Below are 27,443 nucleotides of genomic sequence, written 5' to 3' on the forward strand. Positions count from 1 at the left end.
CCACATTAGACCAATAACGGGAGTGGTTTACGGTATAATATATGTAGTCTACTACCACAAAATCTGAGGGTGTTTGTTACCGGACAACCCCTCTGCAGCTGGTACATGGTGCATCTAAACGAATGCGCTCAGATATGAGGCAACCCTCATGACCCCTTAACGACGGCTTCTTAAACTTGTAGTTCAATAGTGGTACATCTTAGTCTCACTTGTTGTAGATTTAGCCCGCCATGAACTACATGTAAGTCTTCTGGCCAGTGTAAGGTTTAGCCACCTATCAAGACACCATATTTCTCTAAAACACATGTATATTAACCCTCGATATGCATATTTTGAAGCTTAACTGGCGTGATAGACCAGACCCTCGTTTGTCTAGCCAATCACTCCTTGCGTAACACGAGTCTATAAACAGGGGCGGTTTAAAACCTTACTACGTGCACGACTAATGATAACCTAAACAGGTTTTTTGTCACGTCTGACGCCATGTGCACTTAAATATATGATGGAAAAGTGTAATTGCACTAATTATAGTACTTCATCTGTGGTACAACGGTGCGATACGATGCAAATGATCCACGATATAGAGTTTTGAAATAGAAGTTCTACTATAGATCTAATGCCTCGATGATTGCTACGCCGTATACAATTTCTATATAACCCCCGCGATCTATTTGCCAAACATCTGTGCCAGCGTCACCGTATTCACAACCTACAATACTCAGCAAACATGAAGCTCCCACGGCTCCTGTTTGTCCTATCACTCCTGCTTCTTGGCGCCAATGCTCTAAACCGAACTTTCTCTCTCACAGCTATCAATCCATCCTACCCCCGCATCCACAACCAGCCCGTAGTCCGCTCGTACCCCACTGATCCCTCCGTCGTCGGTGTAGGCTTCTCTCCCCCGTATGCCTCCCCACTCAAAGCGTTCATCCATAACAACAAGCTCTACCAGTACTGTAACACCTCGCCCACTGGCGTCTGCATCGGCTACTTTCAAAAGAACCACGGCGGCGCAACGATGGGACTCCGGCTGCAGTTCTGGAGTCATGAGAATTTTCCTGCTAGCAGTCCGTGCTGCTCCGTGGAGGGTAACTGGAGTATACAGGTGATAAATGGGATGAGATATTTGTTGAGTAGTGGGTCTGATACGTATCAGATGTGTGAGTATGCGGGGGGGTATTCGGTGAGTACATGGTTGGCTGTCCATTTCGAGTTGGGAATTTTTCTGACCGGATTTGGGTAGATTGAGTCGGGTAGTCCGGGAGCGTGTGTTTATGGGACAAAGATTAAAGCCCTTTATGACTTTTGATGGGAATGCGGGTTCTGGTAGGATCTACAGATATTAATTTGAATTTCGAATAAAGCGAGGCTATGAAAGTGGCCGAGAGTGTACTTATTATTTTATCTAACGAATTACTTTGCTCTTATATATACATGTATACAGTGTATAGCGAATATATGAAACCATGATATGTGGTAATAATTGCTACTCGTAGCAAGGAATATCGTAGCATTATGAATGACAAACAGAAGATCGTCTTTTTTTAAAACTATAACAGTGGTTAATGAGATTAGGTTAATATCGTTAGACAGCATTTTCTTGCGGGGTCTTGTGTTGAGTCTGGTGCAATCATGAGAGGTCACTCGATGTTCTCTTTGTTTCATTTGTGATTCCGTAAGGTCCTGGTGAGGAACAGCGGTTACAGCGCAGGCATATAAGTCTAATGGTACACTTATACTAAAACAACAGCTGGTGTAGTGCCTAAAGGAAAGTGTGGAGGAACCAGTGAAGCTTGCCCAACCGCAGAAGCGGGCAGCAACAAGGGACGGGGGAGATAACCGAGTAATAAATCTAGTGATCTATAAGTTATACCCTTCAACTCCCTTGAACAGAACTAAGGGATTAACAGAGATAGAATGCTTTCATATTGAGAAGCCAAACAGGGTGGGCGGAAGAATAACTGGAGGTAGTTGCTGACTATTCACCCCACTTGCCTAAGGCGAAAGAGTTACGGGCCCGAAGAGGAGAGTAGAGAGATACTTGTGGGTGGGGCTTTACCTTAGGACTCTGGAAATAATAGATAATAGATGGGATGAAATCCGAAGACAAGTGGGGTGAGGAGAGCGGAGATGGGAAGAGGAAGATACATCTAAGAGCGATGTCCATAGGACGAACAGGGGTGGAGTGCTAGCACCGCAGACGGAGGCATCAAGCCATGTGTGTGCTAAACTAGCCCGTTCCACGCGCCTACATGTATATGTAGGTAAGTGGGCACCGGTAAGTCACATGTCAGGCCGAGTGATTCACTATGATTATGCCTAGTCCGCCTCCAGCCAGATTACCGACCGCGCAGGTGGGAGGCCAACCACAAGGTATCACTCACCCGTTTGTAGCGCGCTGTGGAAGTTAGCTAAATCAGCCATTATGGACGGACTACGGTATGCATGAGGATGAGAGGAGAACCGGTGAGGGATGGTAATTTACTAGTTTATGGGTAGAGGGGCGGCAGCATCACCCCGCATTGGTCCCTCGGTCAATCCGGCGAAAGCGGGGACAACGTATATCTCTGAACAGAGCATGATAAGTTGAAAATTAGGTGAGCTAGGGGGTAATCCCCCTCCCTCCTCCCCGACCCGACTCATAGAACTGGTGGAGCGGCAGTGCTTCATGAATTATCACTCGACTATCGAGTGCAAAAGAAGGCGCGACGCGGGAAAAGCTAATGATTGAGCACCACAAGACAGTAAGAGCTCAAAGCGAGTTAAGTAGGACTAAAGAGAAGTACCCCTCCTTTTGTGGAAGTACGCCCCTCCGCCCCTCCGCCCCTACAAACAAGAACACAACAAGAAACTCTCGCTAATATTAATAAGCTGGAAAGCCCATGCTGGGACATACCCCCCGGGGCCTACATTAGTGGGAAGAAAAGTGTACATTCCCACAATACAGACAGCGAAGGAGAGCAACCTCCATATATAAAGGAGTCTGCCTTGACTCACAAGCAAAAAATGAGGCGAAATCACTGATCAGTTAAGCCAGCATAAGAGAACGAGAAAGTCTAGGAATACCGGTGTCCTAGGATGGGTAAGCCTGGAGACTTCTTTACCTGTACGGTATGGGGGTTTCAATTCCCTGATCAAGGTGCGGTATCTTGTGATATATCTGGCGAGGTTTGATTAGTTAGGGTTATTTACATAAAGTCTCCGTTCTTTCGGATCGTTGAACAAATTAGAACAATGGACTACTAGATAGCGAATAATAATGATGATACTCCCTTGTCTATTCCCGCTATAGCTAATGTACTACGACAGCGCCGTAATGGAAACAATTTTACGTAGTAGTATTTCCCTCTGGAGCTTACTGTTTTAAATTTCTTGGTGGATTATATACATGGAATATTTGATGACGAGCTCGAGAATCGACGAACTTAAGGCGCTGCCAACCCTAGGCCTGAGGTTGGTGGGCGAGTGCACTCCTTTGCACATGAACCTCATTCAAGATCTTATCAATCTAATAGATAATATTTATGGGAAAGTTAATATCTTAGAACCCACTCCAGCTCCCAGTCTGTCAACAGTAGTTTCGGTAGCGTTAAATAATGTGCCTGCCTAGTATCAGTAGGACGTTTGACATGGAGATGAGGTTAGCATCCTCCCGGGGCCTTATTTTATTTTTATTTATCCCTTAACGTGTTTCACCGGGAACGCAATCGTCACTGGGAAAGCAATCAAGCATGACATGAACGGGATCGCGAATTACTGTGAAAATTCAAAATCACCCAGAATTACAGAACTGAATACACTAAAGTCATTTTGAGATATCTTTCGAATATTTCTGATGATTGTTACTAATAGGTAGCGAGTATATAGCTGTGGGAGGGTCATCAAGGCTTGATGACAGCTGATGACCCTCCCACAGCTATATACTTGCTATGATCATAAGAAACAGTCAAAAACACCAAAAGAACTCTCCTATACATGTATGGCTTCATAGGTATTGTTTTGCTGCTCATAATGCCCTTCTGTGAGCTTCGGTTGCTTTCCCGGTGATGATCGCTTTCCCGGTGAAACACGTTAGCTGCGGGATATATAAATCGTAAATCGGACCTGCTCCCCGTAAAAAAATGTGTTCCTCGGCCAGAAGTACTTTTTGTTCTGTTATTTTAAAACATCGACGATCTCTCTGGCTCCATAATGGTACGGTAACTTGCACCGTGTTAACTCTCGCTTGACACGTTACATCCTAGCTCAATCAACGGTTAGGCCAGGAATAGGGTTAGGTTTGAGCGAAACATTTAAGTCCTTAAAGTACAGCGGCAGGTAATAATTGATGGAACACAGCGATACCTGTTTTGGTAAAACACCACCAACATTTGGTGTTTGTACTCTCAGGGCGTTCCATCACTTATTATCCCTTGGACGGATGAAAGTTGTCAAATTCGCGACCACACTCTTTCAGCTATCACTAGCCTAATATAGGAATTGTTGGAAATTCTTGATTGGTTCTGTTGTTGTTTCCAAACGTAAAAAGCAAGATAATTCCCTTACTAAGTGGTGCACGGTGTGGCACATTTGTTGCCAAGTGATTTGTCATGCATTTGTAAGCGCAGGGAAGGACAATCCCTTTGATAAAGGTGTCCGAAAAGGAAGATCAGTATAATTAGCTAGCTTTCCTGTTCATCAACCAATTATCTTGTTGCTTTTCGGTTTTCACAATAAAAAGAAGTTTCATTCATTCTACGTATTTTCATCTCGAATCGTCGTTGAGAAGAAAAGAAACAGAGAGTGAACACAATAAACCGGCCAACAACGGTCCAGGTCGCGAATTTGACAACTTTCATCCGTCCAAGGGATAGCCGTCGCTGTACCTACAGCTTACCCTCAAAAGAACCAGAAAATGCAAGTAACGGAAACAGGGATTATTTGTATGAGAGAACGACGCCACTCCATACAAATGATCCTTGCCTGAGCAACTGGTTCTTACGCTGGTAAGATTATTGTAGAAATATGGGAGGAGTCTATTGGCTTGCCCAGCCACAGAAACCCTGTTTTTAGACCCCTGTTTCTACAATAACTTTACCTCTCGCTGTAGCTACATAGTTGAGCTAGGGGTCACGGTATCACATGACTTGATCAGTTACCTGATTCTTGGCAGGGTTTAGTCAGATCATCGAGCCCATTCCAAGTAATACCGACTCATACACCAAATCGCCAAACCTAGGGATCTCAGAAAATATGGGTAACGACGGAGGAAGGTAAGACTTACCATGTGCTTGGTGCTGTTGGGTTGGAAAGCAGGCTGACACTATTACCTCTCAAGCATTCCTACACGACGCGAACTTGTCAAATCCCCTACTCGCCGCGCCACCCACTCTCAACTCCGTGATTCCAATGCACAAACTCAAGAATATCACTGGAGCACTTGCCCTCTCTCAAAGCGTCCGCTTGCCTCCCCCGTTGTCTCCGACTCGTCGGGGCGCCTCTATAATAAAGATTCTATTCTAGAATGGCTCCTACGTGGGACAGAGGCATTTGGTGACGGCGAAGAGGTATTAGACGGGCGGGTAAAGAGTTTAAGAGATGTACTAGAAATAAAATTCGACATCTCAAAGGAAGATGGTCAGGACAAGTGGGTTTGTCCAGTGTCGAGGAAAGGTCTCTTAGCTGGAGTCAGAGCGGTTTACCTGGTACCATGTGGGCACGCCTTTTTGGAGAGTGCGATCAAGGAGATTAAAGGAAATGAAGGCGTTTGTTTACAGGTTTACCTCCCCAAAATAATGATTCTATTCAAATCTAACCATGCCTGGGTGAACTAGTGTGGCACAGCATACGAGGCAGATAATGTCATTCCGATTAACCCCGTGTTGGACGAAGATGCCCAAAGTTTGAGAAACCGAATCAAAATTCTTTCCGAGAAGGGACTAGGACACACATTGAGAAAACTGTCCGATGGGAAATCGAAGAAGCGAAAAAAGGGGTTCAAAGAATCCGAGAAGCTACCCAAGAAAGAAGAAACCAGTATAAAGAACGCCGCAACAGCCAGCCTAACAAGCAAAGTACTGGAGGATGAGAAAATGAAAAATAAACGCAGAAAAACGGAGATGAGTGACAACTTGAGGAGTCTTTTCAGTACAAAGGAACAAGATGATGCTTCGGGAAGGAATGATTTCATGAGTAGAGGGTACACAATACCAACGAAAAGGTGAATACTATCAATACATATCTCTATGTGTATGCCTCTGAGTTGGTCTTTCGGGGTTTTAGGATTGTTTTCGGCTTCTTAATACTTTACCTGGGTACATACTTGTAATGATGGAAGATCAGTTGCGAGCTAGTACGCTAAACCTCAGGGCTGCTTAGTTATGGCTCTATAACGTCATAACGAACTTGCCAAGCATATATTATCAATCATGTCTAGCTATCGTGACGATATCTTTGGTATCCCATCGATCGTGGAATTCTAACTTTACACTTCCATTCTTTGGATTTTCCCTTCGTTCCCTAGTTCAAGTGACTTGATTTTGTGAATACCCACTGTTGAGGATTGTGGGAAGTGCGCCAAGAGCATATAAATCACTAAGTTTTCCACGGATTCTTTCACCTGGGCTTGGGTTGAATTGCAATTGGTGGCAAGGGTGCCGGGTGGTGGTAGCGGGGAAAAGTAAGTGGGTTTTTGTAATTGAGAAGTGAGATGTGATGTAGTAGAGAGTATTTGCCGGTTGTTAGTTTTCGAAAGTGACAATTTGCCGGTATTACTATCGGTAGCTGGAGTCGTGTTTTTAGAATTAAATTTAGAGTTATCAGTTCTTGTGTAAGTAGAAAGTGTAACGGAGCCATTTCAACTTTCTGGTGTATGAGTACACACAGGGCCCGGTTACATGCTGAGAGTTATTGTTAGAAGCCAGTTGCAAAGTGACATGGAAGTACCGACAGTGTGGTTAGCTGCCAGCTGTCAGAGTAACTACATTCTGAGCGCTAGAAAGAGGATCTACTCATGGGAGCAATGACTGACGAGTCTGTGCCTCGCCAATGATTAGAAGGCCAGCCAGAGTGAAGCTCTGAGTGCTCGGCAATCCCCTATATCCTCTGAGCATTGGAAGTCCGCCGGTAGTGGAAGGGACGATGCCTGGGAAGTCTACAATAAGCGAAAGCTCTACAGCAATTATTAAGCTTACACTTGAGCGGCAGCTCATTCATGCAGGCCCCAGTTGTGTGGCAACAAAGGCTGCAGGTGTTACAAAGGCTTTGACAAAGGGTGATTGCCTTCGGAACCGGAAGCACTCGGTGACGCTTAGAGAGGCGGGGTAGCGATGGTATCGCTTCCCTTCCGCTAGAAGGCAGCACCGGAACTTAGTAAGGAAGTAGGAGCAGAGAATAGAGTTCTTTGGAGTATAAGTACTCAGGATCATTCCCGCCCAACTGTCCTGATCCTCATCTTCATCTACAATCACCGGTAGCAGAGCCCTTAAAGCTTATTGAGTTCTAAGCGATAGTATCTTTGAATAAATCTGTACCTGATTTCTATCTTGCACGGCCGCATCTATTGTATTGGATTCTAGCGATACATAGAAGAGGTTGCCCCCGTGACAGATAATCTTTAGGGCTCAAATCACCTTCAGATTATTCTTCCTCCCACAACATGTCCGCCCTCCCTGCTCCCCAAGTGCCTCTTCAGATTGAATGGCAACCGGCAGCCTTAGGATTCCAGGAGGGTCAGACACAGTTGATCCACAACCCCAGGATGGCGCTCCAGTCATACATCCCCGAATGTGAGCCCACCTGGCAAGATACCGATAAAGTCACCCTACAGGACTTCTTTGCGGAGTTGCAGCGCTACCTCAAGCACAGCCTACAACAGGAAGTCATCAAGGCCGGCAATGCGCTAGCCTTGGTGCAAGAAAAACAAGAAGCTGAGGGAGTCCTGCTCCGGGATGCCTTTGGCTACATGCAAGAACAAGTCTCCTCAGTCCAGGCACAACTCCAGAGTTATGCTCAGAGAGATGACTTGGGAGCGGATGAGATGGAGGACATTGAGTGGACAAACCCGGCGATGCCCCCTAACTTCCTGGAAGACATCCAGAAAGCTATCAATGAAGGGAGGCTCTCCATCGCCAGAATGCCCACACCAGCACCGGTCCCCAACCCTGCACCTCCGCAGAACTCCAGGTCTTCGTCCAGAGCGACCCTGAGAACCTTTCACCAAAGGGTGAACTCCTTTGCAGCGTTTCCGGTCAGGTCTCGCAGGCAGAGAACTCTTCCCCTGATGATGCCAACGGCTATTGGAGGCTCACCTCTCCCTCCTCAGAGAGCCCCAGCAAGCCCTTTGGCAGGTGGCCTAGCCAGGCCCCCCCGACAGCCTATAGAAGACGATGACTACTACTCCCAGATACCGGTCAGGAGTGGTCCCTCTGGGCTTCCCCCAGCCTGGGTTCGCCAGGGGCTATTGTAACGGGGGCAGTCTGTCTATGTATCGCTAGAATCCAATAGAATAGATGCGGCCGTGCAAGATAGAAATCAGGTGCAGATTTATTCAAAGATACTATCGCTAGAACTCGATAATCTTTAAGGGCTCTGCTACCGATAATTCTAGGTCAAGATGAAGATGAGGATCCGGACAGTTGGGCGGGAAATGATCCTGAGTACTTATACTCCAAAGGATTCTATTCTCTGCTCCTACTTCCTTACTAAGTTCCAGTGCTGCCTTCTAGCGGAAGGGAAGCAATACCATCGCTACCCCGCTTCTCTCTAAGCGTCAGCGAGTGCTTCCAGTTCCGAAGGCAACCACCCTTAGTCAAAGCCTTTGTAACACCTGCAGCCTTTGTTGCCACACAACTGGGGCCTGCATGAATGAGTTGCCGCTCAGGTGTAAGCTTAATCATTGCTGTAGAGCTTCGCTTATTGTAGACTTCCCAGGCATAACCCCTTCCGTTACCGGCGGGCTTCCAATGCTCAGAGGATGTAGAGGATCGCCGAGCACTCAGAGCTTCCCTCTGGGTGGCCTTCTAATCATTGGCGAGGCACAGACTCGTCAGTCATTGCTCCCATGAGTAGATCCTTTTCCTAGCGCTCAGAATGTAGTTACTCTGACAGCTGGTAGCTAACCACTCTGCTGGTACTTGCATGTCACTGTGCAACTGGCTTCTAACAATAACTCTCAGCATGTAACCGGGCCCTGTGTGTACTCATACACCAGACAGTTGAAATGGCTCCGTTACAGCTATCCCCAGACTCCCACAGAGGCTCACCATCCCCGGAGTCATCTAGGAGGAATCTCCAGCCAGAAGGAAACCCTGGTGGAGAAAACCAGAACCCAGTACCAGCAGGTAATGGTGGACGAGATGGACTTGTCCCCTCGGTTGGTGGCGCTCCCAACCCAGGAGGGGACTCAGAAAGTTCAGACTCGGAGCCTGAGGATGGTGACAGGAGAGGATGGTGGAGATACCTCAGGAAGAAGTTAGAGAAGCAGCAGAAGGAGCTTCTGGCCTCCATGGCCCAGTTCATGAGACCTCCGGCCGCCTCGCACCCCTCCGCTGCCTCTAGGGCCGGAGAACGCAAGGCACCCCCTCCGGCCAAGTTCAATGGCAAAGCTGATAATGTGGGGACCTCCATCCGGCAATGTGAGAATGTCTTCTCCATTGAAAGCTAGTCCTTTACCTCCGAAGAGGTTAAGATCCGTTATGCTGGCAACCTGATGGAAAGAGATGCTCCGGTCAAGTGGTATGAAGCTTATCACAACTTCATTGACCAAGCTTCTGTCAACCGGATAGCTGGGATGCCTGTAGTGTTGGATGAGAGATGGAGGCGCTGGAATTCCTTTGTGGATGCTCTCAGAGTAGCCTTTGGCGAAGTCATCTCTAGGGATGATGCTGTAGCCCAATGGAACACCCTTACCCACACAGCCAAGGGATGTAACGGGGGTCTATGGACGTAGGGGCTATGATGCCAAGGAATACAACCGAGGCGAGGACGTGGCAATAGGTGCTCAAGACTATGGGCTATGGAATGGCTCTACCTAGTATAACAAACTAGTTGAACCCTATGATAAGGCGCAGAACAAAAGTAGTATTCATGGAGTAGATACAAATAAATAAATAAATAGTTTTATATTGCTTTGAAGTACAGGACTTATCGCACGCCGGATCCTCCGCCGAAAATATAGGAAAAACAAAACGAAAAACAGAAAAGAAAGGAAATGCAACGTAAGAAATCATGAGAAGATACAGAAAAGAGAGAGTAAACCAAAGAAACCGATCATCATTCCTCCGGGTTCTCCTCGTCCATTTCGTACCAATCGAGTAGGTTGGTTTTTGCTGCAAATTTTAGAATCAGGTCTACGTTGAGATTGGTGAATAGCCAGTTTTCCCAAGTGGGCGGCCCTGGAATTTTGTCCATGAGTGGCCTTCGTAGTTGTGTCCATCGTGGGCAGTCGATCATGGTGTGTTTGGAGGATTGTTCCGAGCCACATTGGCAGGGTTCAGGTTCCGTGAATGCTGCATATCTGTCTATCCTAGTAACTTGGCATCGTATGCGGTGTATGAGTTTTGCTTTGGATCGGAGAAGTTTTGCTCGCTTTGGTTGGATCTTTAGGGTTCCTGGTTCGTGGTAGTTGATGAGTGGGATAGAGTTCCATTCTTCCAGCATGCGTTTGGTGAGGGTATCGTTCTGTATCCATCGCTCTCTGTGGTTACCTGGTTCCTGAAAGGGTAGCATGAGTGATGCAATCCGATGTAGGCCTGTGCCTTTGATATTTTTTATTCTGATGGGGAGAAGCTGTATGAGTCCTTCGTTGAGTGGGTGGTCCGCAGGGTGGCAGAGGATGCGCGTCCCATACTTCCGTGATTTGTGGTTGAGGAGGTGTTCGAGTGGGGGGAGAGCTGCCTCTTTCAGTAGTTTTTCGGTTTTTGTCCAGCGGGGTAGGCCTGTTATTATCCTGTCGGCTTCATTGTAGAGTGGGGATAGTGATCGGAGGATGTGGTCGGCTCCTGTCCACCATGCCTACGATCCCCATAGGATGGTGGGGAGGAAACCTTGGACGATGAGGTGGTGGATGGATTTTACTGTTGATCCTGGGAGGTAAGCGATGTTTCTGATTCTGCTTAGGGCTTTAAGGCCTTTAGCGATGGTTTCTTCGATGTGTGGTCGGAAGGAGAGCGTTGAGTCCAGCCAGACTCCTACATATTTGAGTCTATCTTTGGGGTGGATTTCTTCTTTTGCGATTGTTACCAAGTTTTTGGGATCCGGGGTACTTGATGTTGTGGGTTTGAAGAAGACTAGGTCGGATTTTTGGGGTTCGTATTTGATGTTGAGGGGTTCTGCTTCCTTAATTCTTTCCTCCATTCTTTCGTTAAGTCTTTTGGTGATGAAGAGAGGGGACTTCGCAAGTTGGATGAGTGCGTCGTCGTCGATGTAGGTGGTGTTGATTTCTTTGGGAGAGTTGGTGGGGTCTGTTATTACCCTAGCATATATCATAAATAATACTGGGGATAGAGGGGATCCTTGGGGTAGTCCTGAGGTATATGGTCGTGGTGGTTCCAATTCGTGGTTAAATTGGAATTGAAGTGTTCGATTGGTGTTGAATTCCTTGCACCAGGTCGTCAGGTAAGTTGGGAATCTTTGTTGGGTCATGATATTGGCGAGTAGGAGGTGGTCGACACAGTTGAAGGCTCCTTGTATGTCATTTGTGAGGAGTGCTGATCTGTCTGGGGTGGTTCCTGTAGTTCGTTTGATCAGGAGATTCTGTTGGATGGGTGTGAGCGTGTGGAGTAAAGCATCGATCGCTGAGATAGTTGGTCTGCCTCCGAATTGGTCTTTACTGAGGGTTTCCAGGATGGTACCGGCGGTGCATAGTCTTGTTGCCACTATCTTTTCCAGTACTTTGCTGAAGCATTGTAGTAGAGAGATGGGTCGGTAGGCTTTGGCCGATGAGTAGTCGGATTTTCCTGGTTTCGGGATTGGTATACATTTCGACACTTTCCATCGATCCGGTTGGACTCCGTATCGGAGCATGGCTGAGAACATGTCCTGGAAGAGCTGGGTGTTCGCCTTGATTATTGCTTGTATGAATGGTTATGGGATGTTATCAGGACCAGTGGCTGAGTATGTTGGACATGATTTGATTGCGGATGTAATTTCTTCTGTTGTTACTTCCTGAAAATCGTCACTAAGGTCAAATGAGGGGGGTCTTATTTGGAGTGGGGGGTTGTTGGGGGACGTCCAATTTGTGGGGAAGAGTTGGGCTCTTAGAGCTTGGCACTTCCCCGCAAATGTTTCTTCACCTTGAATAGTTGGGATTGTGATGTCCCTTCTTTTCCCTTTGTTGACTAGTTTCCAGATGGCACTTCCCTTGGCCTCCGTGATTTCTTTCTCCCTTTGTTCCGCCTTGGTTTTGCGGATTGCTGCGGTCCACTTTCTGCTGATTTTCCTGAAAGCTTCTCTGTCTTCGTCTTTTTGGGTGTTTTTGGCTTTCCTTTCTAGTGTGTTGAGGGTTGATTTGAGTTTCTTCAGTTCTGGGGTCCACCATCTCTTGGATTTGAGGTGTCCTTGGCTCCACGGGGTGACTTGGTCTATTAAATTGTCTATGTGTTCGAGGATGAAGTCAACCGATTGTTTTGTGTGGTTCTGGCTTTCCCACGCTTCGGGGGGGAACTGGATGCCTGAGATGTTTTCTTCCAGTTTTCCCCAGTTCGTTCGGGGCCATAGTCTTCTGGGAGTGTGGGGGGGTTTCTCTATTCGTAGTTGTAGGATGGTTTTCCCATGGTCGGAACCTGCTCCATATCGGTCGATGTTCCAGCGGGTATCGTGGTCCAGTATTGGTCCTTTGACTAATATCAGGTCAATAATGGTCGGTCTGTTGTTGTTCCTGGGGAAATGTGTGAATTCGCCTGGTTCGTTGAGTAGGAATAACTTTTGTCGATCGATCCATCTTTTCAATTTCTTGGAACCGGATTTGTCTGTTCTAATCGTGTTGGTGTAGTCGTGGGATCTATGTCCATACCAGAGTTGGTGGTGGCAGTTGAAGTCTCCCATGACGAGGCAATTTTGGATGGTAGTTATTTGTCGGGATATTTCTGCAAAGGGTCCGCTTCGCCCTGGTGAGTATATGTTGAGGATTTGTGTTTTTTGGCTTTGGATTTCCACCGTGACGGAGACGATGAAGTTATTGTGTGTGTAATGGTGTTATGGTTTTAGGTTGGCGTGTTTTCTGATATATGTGGCGGCTTTGGTGCCCTTATTGCTGGCCGTGAATAGGTAGAAGAGGGGGGATTCCGGTGGGTGGCCGTCCTTGTTATTCCATGGTTCTTGTAACAAAAGAAAGAGTATGTTGTGGTCCTGTTCTGCTTCCTCCACTACTGACTTTGTTGTAAGCTCGTTTTTCGCGCAGTTCAGTTGCTGTGCGATAGCCGTGGTCCTTTTGGTGTGGCTCATTGGGTGTTATCCATGGCTGCATCTTCTTGTATGGGATCTTGGACCGGGATAACAATGGGTATTGGTAGCGGGCTTGGGTTTGTGTCTGGTCCCAGTTTGTTTGCAATGCGGATTTTAGTGCGTTCTGGGCAGTTGGCGTCTGTTGCTTTGTGAGGGGCCTTGCAGTGGTAGCATCGGATGGGTGTATGGATGCATCTGGTGCCTCCTGAGCATTCGGAGCATGGGTGTTCCTTTGTTTGGTGGTTTTCTGCGCAGTGTCCACATCTCCCGGTTTGGTGGGAGCATCTTTCATGTCGGTGGCCATATTCCAAACATTTAGAGCATTGGGTTTCTGGGTTGGCTGGGAGGTAGTTGTCGATTTTGCATTGTCGGTCGAATAAGGTGAGGTATTTTAGTCCGAGGTTATCCTTTGTGTATTGTCCTGGGAGTGCGATAATCATTGATGAGTGTGTTTTCCCCACCCTGGCTTCGGGTCTGCTGAGCCATCTGGGGATTTGTGCCATTTCGAAAGTGGTTCCGTAATTTCTTCTGATTTCTGAGGCCATGACTTGTCCCGCTTCGTAACCGTCTCCGATTGTTGTGGGGATTCCGTGTATGATGAATTTAGACCATCTGGAATTAACTCTGATGTCAACAAAAGGGACCTTGAGTTCTTTCAGGGCTGCTTCGATTTCTTGTTTATATTCGAAGACCTTCGAGGCGGGTGTGGCGAATTTAGTTTCTAGTACTATGTTGTTTTTTGAGGTTTTCCTGGCGGCGATAAACTGACAGTCCGGGTTTTCGATTTTGGAGTTGATTCTTGTCCTGATGTCAGAGGGGGTGACTGGTGATTCCTTATTCGTTTCGATGACGATCTCTCTGTTGATCTTGGTGACTTCTGGTTTGAATAGGGGGTCCGCCTTGGGTTTGGATTTCCTCTTGTTCGTGACTATGGTGTATTCGGGGTTGGCGTTGGCGTTTCCTGCTGCGATGGATGCGTAGGACTTGTGTGCTGGTGGGATTGGTGTCTCTTTGCCTTTTCCTTTTGATTGTTGGGCATGGTTCGGATTGTTGGCGTGGTTCATGTTGTTGGCGGGTGTGGTGATAGGAGCGATGGTGGCAGCGGCGACGGCGGCACTTGCGGATGCTCTTCCTTCATTGACTGCTTGGTTGCTAGGTCTGTTGACGGAGAGGTTGGTGAGCTGTTGTTGGAGACGGTGGAGTTTTTCGGAAGTTTTGTCTTGGTTCTTTGTCATTTCAAACATTTGTTTGGCCAGGACGTCGACGGTATGTTTAAGGATTTCGTTTTGGGTGGATAGGACTTCAATGGTAGCTTTTAGGTCCTTGTTGATCTGCTCGGTTGTTTGGTTGAGGGGTTCAAGTGCTACAGTGAGGGCATTTCTAATTACCCAGGAGACGTAGTTTATGTCCATTCTGGCTTGGGTTTCTTGAGGGACGATGCTGGGGTGGATGTAATCGTGCTTTGGTGCATATGGCTCGTTGTATTGGGTGTGTTCAGCGAAGATGGAGAAGGGTTCGTTGCCGAGCTGGGTTTGTTCGATGGTGGTGGACTGTGTTTGTTGGGTTGATTGGGTGTCGGGGAAGCGAGGGGGTGCCGGTGTTCCTGGTGGGGGGGCTCCTGCGAACCAGGAGCTCAAAGAGGCTTGTTGGGACATCACTGATGTTCCAGTTCAGGTTGGGTTGGGAAAGACTTCTGATAGGGTTCTCTTTCTGCCCGCGATGTTTGGTGGGTTGGGTGGGTTTGGTGAGGCCAGATTGTTGTTTTCGCTACGGTCGCGAGGCTTAGGCGGGGGTTGAGGGGTGGAGAGTTCCCAACTCAGGGACTAGAGCGTGAACAACTTCGCGTACGAACAGATGTGGGATAAGATACCAATAGATTACGGAGTCTATTGACATACAGGATCGTGTTCGAGTAAAAGTTTTATCGGGGATGCAGGCCAAAAGTTATTGTTGTTCGAAAGTTTTGGTGTTGCGAGGGGTAGATACAAAGGTTCCGTGGAGAGAAGAGGAAAAGAAGGGAAACATCAAAGGCACGAGACAACGCCCCCCTTATATATCCAACTCCTAGTCCGTTGATGACTAATACCCCGCGTAACGGAAACCGAAAGAACATAACAGAAAGCCCATTACAAATCATAGTTCAACCATGCAATACCTCCTCTTCACAATCCAATCTATTACCTTAGCCGAAATACAATAGTGCCGTTACAAGGGGGGAATAGACTCCTTCCTGAATAGCATTATTCAGCTGATTTGGAAGACTGGCTATGAGGGCCAGTTAGTGGATGATAAGATCCTTAGTTCCCTCCTTCCGGACCTAGGCATGAGTTGAGCTCTCTTTACCCCCAAGCCAAAGTCTCTGATGGAGCGGATAGTTGCTCTAAGAGAGCTAGGACATATCCAAGAGAGGTACCAGACGGTAGTAGCTGAGAAAACACCCGCAAGGAGCAAGAAAGATCCTCCTGCTGAAAAGAAACGGCATCCCAAGAGGAAGAGAGAAGCTGCAAGCTCCTCAAAACCTCAGAAGGAGGCAAGTTCCAAAGAGAAAGCGGTGGAACTGAAGGGTATCCCGGGGGATATTCTAGAAGAAAGAAGGAAAGCAGAAGTATGCTTGAAGGTATGACCTTCCGGTACTCCCTATTGGTAGAGTGCATAGACTGACTTGTGCAATAGTGCGGTGAGTCCAGACACAAATGGACTGATTGTTGGTCCAGGGAACCTACTGTAGTCCGAGTGGCACCAGTGAGGGTACAAAAGCGTAAAAGAGGAAATGCCAAGCCCAATCCTCAGAAGAAAGCTAAAGTGGCTGCTGTTGTAGCAGAGGAACCACTTGTTGTACTCCCAGAGGTTACAGGAGATTTCATTTTCCAGCCTGAGCAAGACTCGGACGATGAAATCATCTGGTAGAAAGTGTGTCTGTTTAGAGTCTATGTTTACTAGTTTTTGCTTTGGGTCTTGTTTCTTTGTTTCTCTTTAATAAATTATTGTGTTTTCCGCCTATTTGATTGTTTCCAAGCACTCTGAGGATGGGTTTATGACCCGAAACAGCTGGTCTGTAAGTGCTCTGTCAAAGTTACATTTTGCTACAAGACACTTCCAAACCGCTACCAGACTACCACACAAATACAATTGCTCTATCATCGCTTAGGAATAGAACCAAAGGATCTCTTGATCTTAGTAGTGCCCGCAGTTATTAGCAATGGAGAAAAGACAGAGAGAATCAAGCTCAGAACCCACACAGAAGCGAAGAAGGTTAGAAGAAAAGCTCCCATCCTTACCAGTACATGACAAGAGGCCGATACTGAAGGCAGGACTGTCATGGACGGTCAAGAACAAAGTTGAAGACGCCCAAGGGACATTCCTCTTTGACACCGGTTGTACAGGAGCAATCCTCAATCAGAGTTTTGTGAGGAAGTACGGAGTTCTCTTAGTGCGGCGAGATCAACCTCTGACAATATATTATGCTCAAGAAGATGTCATGATGGGCGGAGGTGAGTATTACACTCACCCAGTCCACATGAGCATGGGAGATCATAGGGAGACACTCCGATGGGAGGTGGCTACTTTGGAAGAAGGAATATCCGGTTACCTACCAGTTGCATGGGCAAGGAAGCATACCCCGGATATCAATTGGGAATTCAATACCATAAGCTGGCGAAGTGACTACTGCAAGCAGAATTCTCTCCCAGTGTAACGGGGGCAGCCTCTTCTATGTATCGCTAGAATCCAATAGAATAGATGTGGCCGTGCAAGATAGAAATCAGGTGCAGATTTATTCAAAGATACTATTGCTAGAACTCAATAATCTTTAAGGGCTCTGCTACAGATCGAGGGTAAGATGAAGATGAGGATCAGGACAGTTGGGCGGGAATGATCCTGGGTACTTATACCCCAAAGGACCCCACCCCTTGCTCCTACTTCCTTACTAAGTTCCGGTGCTGACTCCTAGCGGAAGGGAGGCAATACCATCGCTACCCCGCCTCTCTAAGCGTCACCGAGTGCTTCCGGCTCCGAAGGCAATCACCCTTAGTCAAAGCCTTTGTAACACCTGCAGTCTTTGTTGCCACACAACTGAGGCGTTCATGAATGAGCTGCCGCTCAGGTGTAAGCTTAATCATTGCTGTAGAGCTTTCGCTTATTGTAGACTTCTCAGGCATGGTCCCTTCCACTACCGGCGGACTTCCAATGTTCAGAGAATGTAGAGGATCGCCAAGCACTCAGAGCTTCACTCTGGCAGGCCTTCTAATCATTGGCGAGGCACAGACTCGTCAGTCATTGCTCCCATGAGTAGATCATCTTCCTAGCGCTCAGAATGTAGTTACTCTGACAGGTGGTAGCTAACCACACTACCGGTACTTGTATGTCACTGTGTAACTGGCTTCTATTAATAACTCTCAGCATGTAACCGGGCCCTGTGTGTACTCATACACCAGACAGTTGAAATGGCTCCGTTACAATAGATACCGGAGAAATTATGGATGAATCTCCTGTAAAAGTTTGCAAAGCCCATGAAAATTTGCACGTCCTTCACGGACCATAGCTTAACCCAATTCTTTATTGACATGACTTTATCCAAATCCATACTGATGCCACTGGATGTGAGGACGTATCCGAGGAACTCTATCTCCATTTGGTTGAAGAATGATTTCTTGGGGTTGGCTACCAGATTACTTTCTATGAGTCTCTGTAGAACCTTACCCACCAACTGCTCGTGTTCCTCTTGCGACTTGCTGTAGATTAGGATATCTTCCAGGTATACCACCACTTCCTGATGCAGGAACTCACTGAGGACATCGTTCATCATATTCTGAAAGGTGGCCGGGACGTTTGCCAAACCAAAAGGCATGACCAGATACTCGTAGCGTGCATACCTCGTACGGAACGCTGTTTTCCACTCGTCTCCTAGCTTGATCCTGATGAGGTTGTATCCTTCCTTCAGGTTGATCTTACTGAAGATAGCTGCGCCTACCACTCGGTCTCGCAACTTGCCCATCAATGGTAAAGGACACCTGTTTTTGATACTGACACGGTTAAGTCCACGGTAGTCAACACACAGTTGTAGGCTACAGTCCTTCTTCTTCACAAACAGGATAGGGGCTCCAGCCGGCGACTTACTCGGCCTGATCTTCCCTAGATGGATCATTTTCTCCAGGTATTCCATAATAGTTTTCAAGTCGAGCTCCGAAAGGGAATAGACGGGACCTCAACGGGGTTGCTTCCCCGGCTCCAGATCGATCGCATGGTTGTAGGGCCGGTGGGGTGGTAGTTTATCTGCTTCCGAGGGGAGGAAGACTCGAAAAAACTTGTGGTAGACCACTGGTACTCCATCCTGGAGGTCCATTCCTTCATCGGCTACAAACGCGATGTGCCCTAGGAACTGGGCCTTTAGATTGTTCGATATAGCCTCGCCCATTCCCCTTGCTCGGACAACTATCATTGGAGTATATTTCAAGCTCAAAGGGGCTAAAAATTAATTCCTAAGTGTCTTCCAACCCATCGGTTGTAATATATCTAAGTTAGTGCATTGCACTTCCTAGTCGGCTGCAGGCACCTGCCCAGCCGATTATCATTAGAGTGTATTTCAACTCTGAATGATCCAAAAAATAACGTATGGGTGTTTTCCAACCCATCGGTTCCACACTGTAAAAATTCCCGGAGAGTCCCGTCGGGTTGCCGTCCCAACTTTCCGGTTCCCAACCCTGGACACACCAATGAGATACAATTCACTCATTTCCTTTTGGCGAGTGCTTGAGGTAAAGGCTATGGGATGAGGCCCCTCGATCCTTACAGGTATCGAGAGGTTAAGAATCTTGCTCATACTGCTTTGCCAAATGTTGGAGTGACTCGGCGTCAATAGGTACTGCCGACAGGTGCAGAATTAGCTGATTCTCGCTTAACCTTTCAAATATCATTTTCCCAAAGAGTGAAGTGACTTGACACCCATAGGTACTGCCGATAGGTACAGGATTAGCCGACTCGCTTTATCTTTGAACCAAGAGGCCACCGTGGCATCAACTGTATTTGTGACAGGGTAATCTCAAGGGTTTATAGCTGGTGAGCTGAAAGGAGAGAATCCTCCTCCTTTTCTTCACAACAAACTAATAATCCCCTCACTTTTCTGTGATCAGTCTGAATCTACCCCATCATGTTTCTCTTTATCTTTCTCCTTGCGATAATAATTGCTATCAGGTCTTTCCTCCCCTTCTGCCTTGCTGTCCTCACGGAAGGATCCAAAGGTCGTGATCGGAGGGGTACTGTTAGAAGACGCCTTGTTTTTAAGGTGCAGGATATACGTGGTCAAGAAGCTATTCGCGTTCGATGCAGTAGAACACACCGATCAATACGGAAGTACGTGTCCACGGTGAATACTTTCCTTTCTTAACTCCTGCTGATTGCCTGAAATCCGTCGGTTGTTACCAAGGTGGAACCCCACCTCCGAAGGCTACCTTTTCCCCCTTTGCCCATCCTGGGTCGAGAAAACTACCGATCGTTTTGGGCCGCCAACCCAAACGCTCATGGCTCCGAGATCGTATGTCCAGATTTCAAAAAGGCTCTGAATACTGAGAAACAGGCGCAGATTGATTGGATGTAGACTCGGTTAGCAACTGAGTCGAACCCCGCCAATAAAGAGTGGCTCCGGCAAAGGCTAGCTAATGAGCAGAACTCAGAAGCACAAAGGATACTCGAACTATCTCAGCTGGAAACCCCGAGGATTCAAGATCCGTACCGCTGGTTGCCTCCAAAACTTAATTCCCGTCATACCCGCAATTATTCAAACGTTTCTTGGGGTCGGGAATGTGCTGCTTCCTGTAACGGGGGCAGTCTGTCTATGTATCGCTAGAATCCAATAGAATAGATGCGGCCGTGCAAGATAGAAATCAGGTGCAGATTTATTCAAAGATACTATCGCTAGAACTCGATAATCTTTAAGGGCTCTGCTACCGATAATTCTAGGTCAAGATGAAGATGAGGATCCGGACAGTTGGGCGGGAAATGATCCTGAGTACTTATACTCCAAAGGATTCTATTCTCTGCTCCTACTTCCTTACTAAGTTCCAGTACTGCCTTCTAGCGGAAGGGAAGCAATACCATCGCTACCCCGCTTCTCTCTAAGCGTCAGCGAGTGCTTCCAGTTCCGAAGGCAACCACCCTTAGTCAAAGCCTTTGTAACACCTGCAGCCTTTGTTGCCACACAACTGGGGCCTGCATGAATGAGTTGCCGCTCAGGTGTAAGCTTAATCATTGCTGTAGAGCTTCGCTTATTGTAGACTTCCCAGGCATAACCCCTTCTGTTACCGGCGGACTTCCAATGCTCAGAGGATGTAGAGGATCGCCGAGCACTCAGAGCTTCCCTCTGGCTGGCCTTCTAATCATTGGCGAGGCACAGACTCGTCAGTCATTGCTCCCATGAGTAGATCCCTTTCCTAGCGCTCAGAATGTAGTTACTCTGACAGCTGGTAGCTAACCACTCTGCTGGTACTTGCATGTCACTGTGCAACTGGCTTCTAACAATAACTCTCAGCATGTAACCGGGCCCTGTGTGTACTCATACACCAGACAGTTGAAATGGCTCCGTTACACTTCCTGAGCCCGTTGTACCCGATGTCAAATACCGGTATCTCCATTCAGGTAATGTGGTATAACCTCCGCAGGTTATAAACATCCAAGTGATCGTGAGCGTCACCACTCCCCAAGCCTATCTGGCCGCTATTACTGTAACCTTCCAGCTCGGAGCAAAACTGGGCGCTATAACCCTTCGAGGTGCTGTTCGGAAGTTGTCCGGAGGTATAAACTTCTCCTCCCTAGTCAAAACAGTTTCCTTGCTAACTAACTTGTTCCGCAGGTTCGTCTTCGATAATGTCTCGTATGCCAAGAGGAATACCGCTAGGATTGGGGAGGTGACCGACATGTATATTGTTTATAGACAATTCCAAATCTCTTTTTGAACTTCTCATGTGACTTTTAACTCTAGGTTAAAAATACAGTAAAAGTATTGTTATGGTCACTAGTAGACCGTCGACCGGAGCTCCCCTCAACTTCGTGGCCGTCCACAATTGATTTCCTTGGTCGGGTTCAGGTAGGCGTCCTGCCTTGACGAATGGATTTTAGGTAGGGTAATCGTCACACTAGAAGTAAAAAGTATGAAATGCGCAATGGGATACTGCTGAAGATACAATAATCCCCTAAACAATTCTCTTGATTATTGTGACCGAGGTCTAACCAAAGTTATACTTTTAAGACTCTGATTTCGCCGATGATTCCAGCTAGTCAGGGAATGGCTCGGTACTTATACCCCTCGCCATAGCCATGAGGCCTATCTAGTACAGGGTAGGCCTACATCCTAATAGACTGCTGATAAATGAGATCGTCTAAGTCCACCAACAGATAGCTGGAGTACTTCTTCTCCTTGTGTTCCTCACTCACCCGTTGACATGAGTGCTTGAATCCGGCTCAGAACCCCTACTGGTAGGCTTAGTGTACTTAACTACTACCCCGCATTTCCTCGTGTCGTCTTACCATAGGGAGGATATTTAACACGTGCGTTGGTGGTACTCTTTCTGATCGCTATGCTTCAGCCCTTAATGTCGATCTGAACCTCTATCTAATTGCATCGTCTCTTCCCTCAAAGGTCCTGTGGGGCCAAAAGGGAGTGTTCCGGCGGTTTGATGCTCCAGGGGTTAAATCAGCGGTCGAAAACATGTTTTTTAAGGTGGGGAACCGCAACTCCGCAATATGGGCGAATACTGGCCACACTGTACTTCGAAGGTGCGGCCAGCAGTCGATGGTGCATTGTACAAGTAGTTCCACCATTCCTACTCTTATCACCTCTCAATATACCCCTAACAGTTCTACGAGTGTTTTGAAGGCTTCTCTATATCCATCAGCTTGAAATGAACAGAGAAATTCCCTTCTCTAAGCTTATGCCTCGCGATGGCTCCTGGGTGGGCTGTTCATGCTGATGACTTATAGAGTCCGACTTGTGTTTCAGAGGAACTACCCGGCGTGAAGCTTAGGCAGCACTTGGGCCTCACCCAAGTCCCCATGGCTCTGCTTGAGAGCATTCTAAAGACTAGAGAAATCGGATAGTTGGGCGGGAAGGATCCTGAGTACTTACACTCCCAAAAGGATTCTGTTCCGCTGCTCCTGCTTCCTTACTAAGTTCCGGTGTTGCCTTCTAGTGGAAAAGAAGCAATACCACCACTACCCCGCTTGTCTCTAAGCGTTAGCGGGTACTTCCGGTTCCGAAGGCAACTACCCTTGGTCAAAGCCTTTGTGACACCTGCTGTCTTGGCTGTCGCACAACCGGGACCTGCATGAATGAGCTACCGCTCAGGTGTAGGCTTAATCGTTGCTGTAGAGCTCTTCGCTTATTGTAGACTTTCCCAGGCATAGTCCTTGCCACTACCGATGGACTTATCATGCTCAGAGGATGCAGAGGATCGCAGAGCACTCAGAGCTTCCCTCTGGCTGGCCTTCTAGTCATTGGCAAGGCATAGATTTGTCAGTCATTACTCCCATGAATAAATCCTCTTCCTAACGCTCAGAATGTAGTTGCTCTGACAGCTGGTAGCTAACCACACTGCCGGTACTTGTATGTCACTGGGCAACTGGCTTCTGACAATAGCTCTCAGCATGTAACCGGGCCCTGTGTGTACTCATACATCAGACAGTTGAAATGGCTCCGTTACACAACTACTCCTTCATGCAGTAGTTCCTTCAGCACATCATTGATCATTGCCTGGAAGGCGGAAGGGGCGTTGGATAGACCAAACGGCATCACATTGTATTGATACAATCCATAGCAGGTTCTGAAAGCGGTTTTCCACTCATGACCTTCTGCTATCCTGATCAAATTGAAGCCATTCTTCAGGTCTATCTTTGTGAAGATCTTCGCCTTGAACAACCTATCCCTGAGCTCGCTCATGATAGGCAGCGGGTACTTGTCCTTGACAGTGACCTTGTTCAAACCTCTGTAGTCAACACAAATTCGCCATCTCCCATCCTTCTTAGGTATGAACAATATGGGTACCGCTGCTGGGCTGTAACGGGGGTGCTAGGATGATACACGACCGTGACTTCGATCTGACATAGAAAGGGTAAACGGCAACGATGGATTCATTGGGCTCGTTCGATCGAAAGATGGAGTTTATTTGTTTGATCGTATTTGTAGTCTAAAAACTTAATAACTTTAAGGTGTCTCCTCGCTAGTAAAGAATCCATGACTCCCCGAGTTCAAACTGGGGGCCACCGAGTACTTTTATCGAAGTTCCGACCCTTTTTTCCCGCTTTTTCTCCCTAGACCGTTCGTTTTCCCCCTAGTCCGGGGACACCGCGACTTTTTCTATGAGGGGCGAGAGGAGTTGCTGCCACACCTCGGACGAACTTCCGCCCGAGTCAAATCACGCAATCTCTGCCAAGAGCTGGTCGGGATCCTAAGAACTAGCGGAAACAACCGACCAGATAGCAATTGCTTATTCAATTTGTTTTAGAACAGATTTGGTGTTTTGTAAAGCGAGGTTTGCTTTTAGTAGCTTGGGTCGTACTCCTACTCCCCCTCAAAGGTGCTCCGGGCTGAAACAGGAGGGTTCCGGCGGTTCGACGCTCCGGGGGTTATTTTTGGGGTCTAAAACGTGTTTATTTTGCAGTGTTTCCTCAACTCCGCAATCCGTTCATTCAACCACCCCAAATGGACCGGAGCATCGTCAGGATCCTTTCTGACGTGGTAAAGAATATTTTCTGGGCATCGGTTGCAAAGTTATTGTGCCTCAAAGGTTGACTGCCAAGGTAGGGTAACTTATGTTTGGGGTTACCCTTCTTTTATTTGGCATGCTCGTCCTTCTGCTCTAGTTTTGGTCCAGTCGCCTAGCTTGACTTATAAGACTTCTTGCTCGCCAGGATCCCTACCCTTCATACCAATAGAGGTAGGGGTCATCTGCCCTTATCTTCACCCATCGATGAAGAACAAGCAGTGATTACCCTAGGGTCGTATGGCTTGACTGGTAGAACAGGTACTTTTGTAACAGCCCTACTGTGGCTCTGTTACACCACTTCCCATCGGAGTGTCTCCTTGTGATCTCCCATACTCATGTGGACTGTAACAGAGCCACAGTAGGGCTGTCACAAAAGTACCTGTTCTACCAGTCAAGCCATATGGCCCTAGGGTAACCGCAGCTTGTTCTTCATCGATGGGTGAAGACAAGGGCAGATGAGCCCTACCTCTATTGGTATAGAGGATAGGGATCCTGGCGAGCAAGAAGTCATACAAGTCAAGCTAGGCAACTGGACCAAAACTAGAGCAGAAGGACGAGCATGCCAAATAAGGAAGGGTAACCCCAAACATAAGTTATCCTACCTTGGCAGTCAACCTTTGAGGCACAATAACTTTGCAACCGATGCCCAGAAAATATTCTTTACCACGTCAGAAAGGATCCTGACGATGCTCCGGTCTATTTGGGGTGGTTGAATGAACGCATTGCGGAGTTGAGGAAACACTGCAAAATAAACACATTTTAGACACACAAAAATAACCCCTGGAGCGTCGAACCGCCGGAACCCTGCTGTTTCAGCCCGGTGCACCTTTGGGGGGGAAGTAAAAGTACGACACAAGCTACCAAAGCAAACCTCGCTTTACAAAAACACCAAATCTATTCTAAATACTCTGAATAAGCAATTGCTGTCTGTTCAGCTGTTTCCGCTAGTTTCTAGGATCCCGTCCCGTTCTTGTCAGAGATTGCGTGATTTGACTCAGACGAAAATTCATCCGCGGTGTGGTAGCAGCTCTTCTCGCCCCCCTCATAGAAAATAGTCGCGGTGTCCCCGACTATGGAGAGGCGGACGGCCAGGGAGAAAGAGAGCCTGAACAAGGGCGCGGAACTTCCATAAAAGAACTCGGTTGCCACAGGTTGGCCTCGGGGGGTCAGGGAATCTTTACTAGCGAGGAGACACCCTAAAGTTATTAAGTTTCTAGACTACAAATAACGATCAAACAAATAAACTCTATCCTTCCATCAAACGAGCCCAATCATAACTCGTCGTTCCTGTTTTACCATTTCTACCTGATCGAAGTCACGATCATGCACCATCATAGCACCCCCGTTAAAATAGCGGGTTCTGAAAGCCGTTTTCCACTCGTGACCCTCTGCTATCCTGATCAAATTTAAGCCATTCTTTAGGTCTATCTTCGTGAAGATCTTGGCCTTGAACAACTTATCCCTGAGTTTACTCATGATACGCAGCGGGTATTTGTCTTTGACAGTGACCTTGTTCAACCCTCTGTAATCGATGCAGGTTCGCCATGTCCCATCCTTCTTGGGTATGAACAATATGGGTGCCGCTGCTGGGCTGCTAGATCTGGAGATCTTCCCCACAGACAACTCTTTGTCTAGGTACTGTCCGAGGGCCTTCAGCTCTGGAGCGGAACATGGGTATAGCGGGCCAAATGGGGGAGCGGTATCAGGCAAGTGGTTGATCTTGAGATCATTTCGGGAGTGAGGAGGCAGCTCTTGTAGCTTCCCTTGACTGAATATATCAGCCCATTCCCTATAGCGGAGAGGTATTCTTTCAACGATATCTCCTCCATCCTCATCACGCCATACCGAAGCGGCTAGTTGATACACTAAATCTTCTTCTTCCATCATTTGGTATGACGATATGAGTTCAAACTTGATCGCTGCTGGGTGACAATTCTGCTTGCAGTAGTCACTTCACCAGCTCATGGTGTTGAGTTCCCAATTGATATCCAGGTTATGCTTCCTTGCACAAGCAATCGCCAGAGAGCCGGATATTCCTTCTTCCAGAGTAGCCAATTCCCAACGGAGTGTCTCCCTACGATCTCCCATGCTCATGTGGACTGTGTTAGTGTAATACTCTCCTCCTCCCATCATGATATCTCCTTGAGCATCATACATTGTCAGAGGTTGATCTTGCCACACTAAGGGAACCCCATGCTTCCTGACAAAACTCTGGTTGAGGATTGCTCCTGTACAACTGGTGTCAAAGAGGAATGTCCCTTGGACGTCTTCAACTTTGCCGTTGACTGTCCATGACAGTCCTGCTTTCAGTATTGGCATCTTGCCATGTACTGGTAAGGATGAAAGCCTTTCTTCCAACCTTCTTCGCTTCTGAGCCGGTTCTGAGCTTGATTCTCTTTGTTTTTTCTCCATTGCTAATAGCTGCGGGCACTACTAAGATCAGCAGATCCTTTGGTTCTATTCCCAAGCGTGGATATAGCAAAATGTGTTGTGTGGTAGTTTGGTGGCGGTCTAAAGTGTCTTGTTGGAAAATGTAGCTTTGGCAGAGCACTTACAGACCAGCTGTTTCGGGTCATAAACCCATCCTCAGAGTACTTGGAAACATTCAAATAGGTGGAAAATACAATCAAAATTTAGGTAAGAGAAACAAAGCAACCGAGACCGAGAAGAAATCTTGTAAACATAGACTCTAAACAGACACACTTTCTACCGGATGATTTCATTGTCCGAGTCTTGCTCAGGGTGAAATACGAAATCTTCTGTAACTGTAACGGAGCCATTTCAACTGTCTGGTGTATGAGTACACACAGGGCCCGGTTACATGCTGAGAGTTATTGTTAGAAGCCAGTTGCACAGTGACATGCAAGTACCGGCAGTGTGGTTAGCTACCAACTGTCAGAGTAACTACATTCTGAGCGCTAGGAAGAGGATCTACTCATGGGAGCAATGACTGACGAGTCTGTGCCTCGCCAATGATTAGAAGGCTAGCCAGAGTGAAGCTCTGAGTGCTCAGCGATCCTCCACATCCTCTGAGCATTGGAAGTCCGCCAGTAGTGGAAGAGACTATGCCTGGGAAGTCTACAATAAGCGGAAGCTCTACAGCAATGATTAAGCTTACACCTGAGCGGCAGCTCATTCATGCAGGCCCCTAGTTGTGTGGCAACAAAGGCTGCAGGTGTTACAAAGGCTTTGACTAAGGGTGGTTGCCTTCGGAATCGGAAGCACTCGCTGACGCTTAGAGAGAAGCGGGGTAGCGATGGTATTGCTTCC

The 27,443-nt window shown here is 47.3% G+C and overlaps 8 protein-coding genes across 8 annotated transcripts; 6 read left to right on the forward strand and 2 right to left on the reverse strand.

The window, feature by feature from the left end:
- Nucleotides 1–727: 727 nt before the first annotated feature.
- Nucleotides 728–1,309, forward strand: LAJ45_10791 (uncharacterized protein; the record flags this gene model as incomplete). Its single annotated transcript, XM_046120306.1, has 2 exons — nucleotides 728–1,183; nucleotides 1,244–1,309. The coding sequence occupies 2 exons, from the start codon at nucleotides 728–730 to the stop codon at nucleotides 1,307–1,309; spliced, it is 522 nt and encodes a 173-aa protein (XP_045966534.1).
- Nucleotides 1,310–5,232: 3,923 nt separating this feature from the next.
- On the forward strand, nucleotides 5,233–6,307 carry LAJ45_10792 (uncharacterized protein; the record flags this gene model as incomplete). The annotated part of the gene is made up of 4 exons (XM_046120307.1): nucleotides 5,233–5,252; nucleotides 5,318–5,756; nucleotides 5,814–6,199; nucleotides 6,262–6,307. 4 exons carry the CDS (start codon nucleotides 5,233–5,235, stop codon nucleotides 6,305–6,307), a joined length of 891 nt encoding a protein of 296 aa, XP_045966535.1.
- Nucleotides 6,308–7,636: 1,329 nt separating this feature from the next.
- On the forward strand, nucleotides 7,637–8,446 carry LAJ45_10793 (uncharacterized protein; the record flags this gene model as incomplete). Its single annotated transcript, XM_046120308.1, has 1 exon — nucleotides 7,637–8,446. The coding sequence occupies one exon, from the start codon at nucleotides 7,637–7,639 to the stop codon at nucleotides 8,444–8,446; it is 810 nt and encodes a 269-aa protein (XP_045966536.1).
- A 753-nt stretch (nucleotides 8,447–9,199) lies between these two features.
- Nucleotides 9,200–9,643, forward strand: LAJ45_10794 (uncharacterized protein; the record flags this gene model as incomplete). The annotated part of the gene is made up of 1 exon (XM_046120309.1): nucleotides 9,200–9,643. The coding sequence occupies one exon, from the start codon at nucleotides 9,200–9,202 to the stop codon at nucleotides 9,641–9,643; it is 444 nt and encodes a 147-aa protein (XP_045966537.1).
- Nucleotides 9,644–15,784: 6,141 nt separating this feature from the next.
- On the forward strand, nucleotides 15,785–16,329 carry LAJ45_10795 (uncharacterized protein; the record flags this gene model as incomplete). The annotated part of the gene is made up of 2 exons (XM_046120310.1): nucleotides 15,785–16,039; nucleotides 16,096–16,329. 2 exons carry the CDS (start codon nucleotides 15,785–15,787, stop codon nucleotides 16,327–16,329), a joined length of 489 nt encoding a protein of 162 aa, XP_045966538.1.
- Nucleotides 16,330–16,621: 292 nt separating this feature from the next.
- LAJ45_10796 (uncharacterized protein) lies at nucleotides 16,622–17,116 on the forward strand (the record flags this gene model as incomplete). The annotated part of the gene is made up of 1 exon (XM_046120311.1): nucleotides 16,622–17,116. The coding sequence occupies one exon, from the start codon at nucleotides 16,622–16,624 to the stop codon at nucleotides 17,114–17,116; it is 495 nt and encodes a 164-aa protein (XP_045966539.1).
- A 277-nt stretch (nucleotides 17,117–17,393) lies between these two features.
- On the reverse strand, nucleotides 17,394–18,583 carry LAJ45_10797 (uncharacterized protein; the record flags this gene model as incomplete). The annotated part of the gene is made up of 2 exons (XM_046120312.1): nucleotides 17,394–17,590; nucleotides 17,851–18,583. The coding sequence occupies 2 exons, from the start codon at nucleotides 18,581–18,583 to the stop codon at nucleotides 17,394–17,396; spliced, it is 930 nt and encodes a 309-aa protein (XP_045966540.1).
- Nucleotides 18,584–26,126: 7,543 nt separating this feature from the next.
- LAJ45_10798 (uncharacterized protein) lies at nucleotides 26,127–26,585 on the reverse strand (the record flags this gene model as incomplete). The annotated part of the gene is made up of 1 exon (XM_046120313.1): nucleotides 26,127–26,585. The coding sequence occupies one exon, from the start codon at nucleotides 26,583–26,585 to the stop codon at nucleotides 26,127–26,129; it is 459 nt and encodes a 152-aa protein (XP_045966541.1).
- Between the last annotated feature and the right edge of the window lie 858 nt (nucleotides 26,586–27,443).

Source organism: Morchella importuna, assembly GCF_003444635.1.
Source record: "Morchella importuna strain M04M26 chromosome Unknown Morimp01GS050, whole genome shotgun sequence".
Classification (NCBI taxonomy): domain Eukaryota; kingdom Fungi; phylum Ascomycota; class Pezizomycetes; order Pezizales; family Morchellaceae; genus Morchella; species Morchella importuna.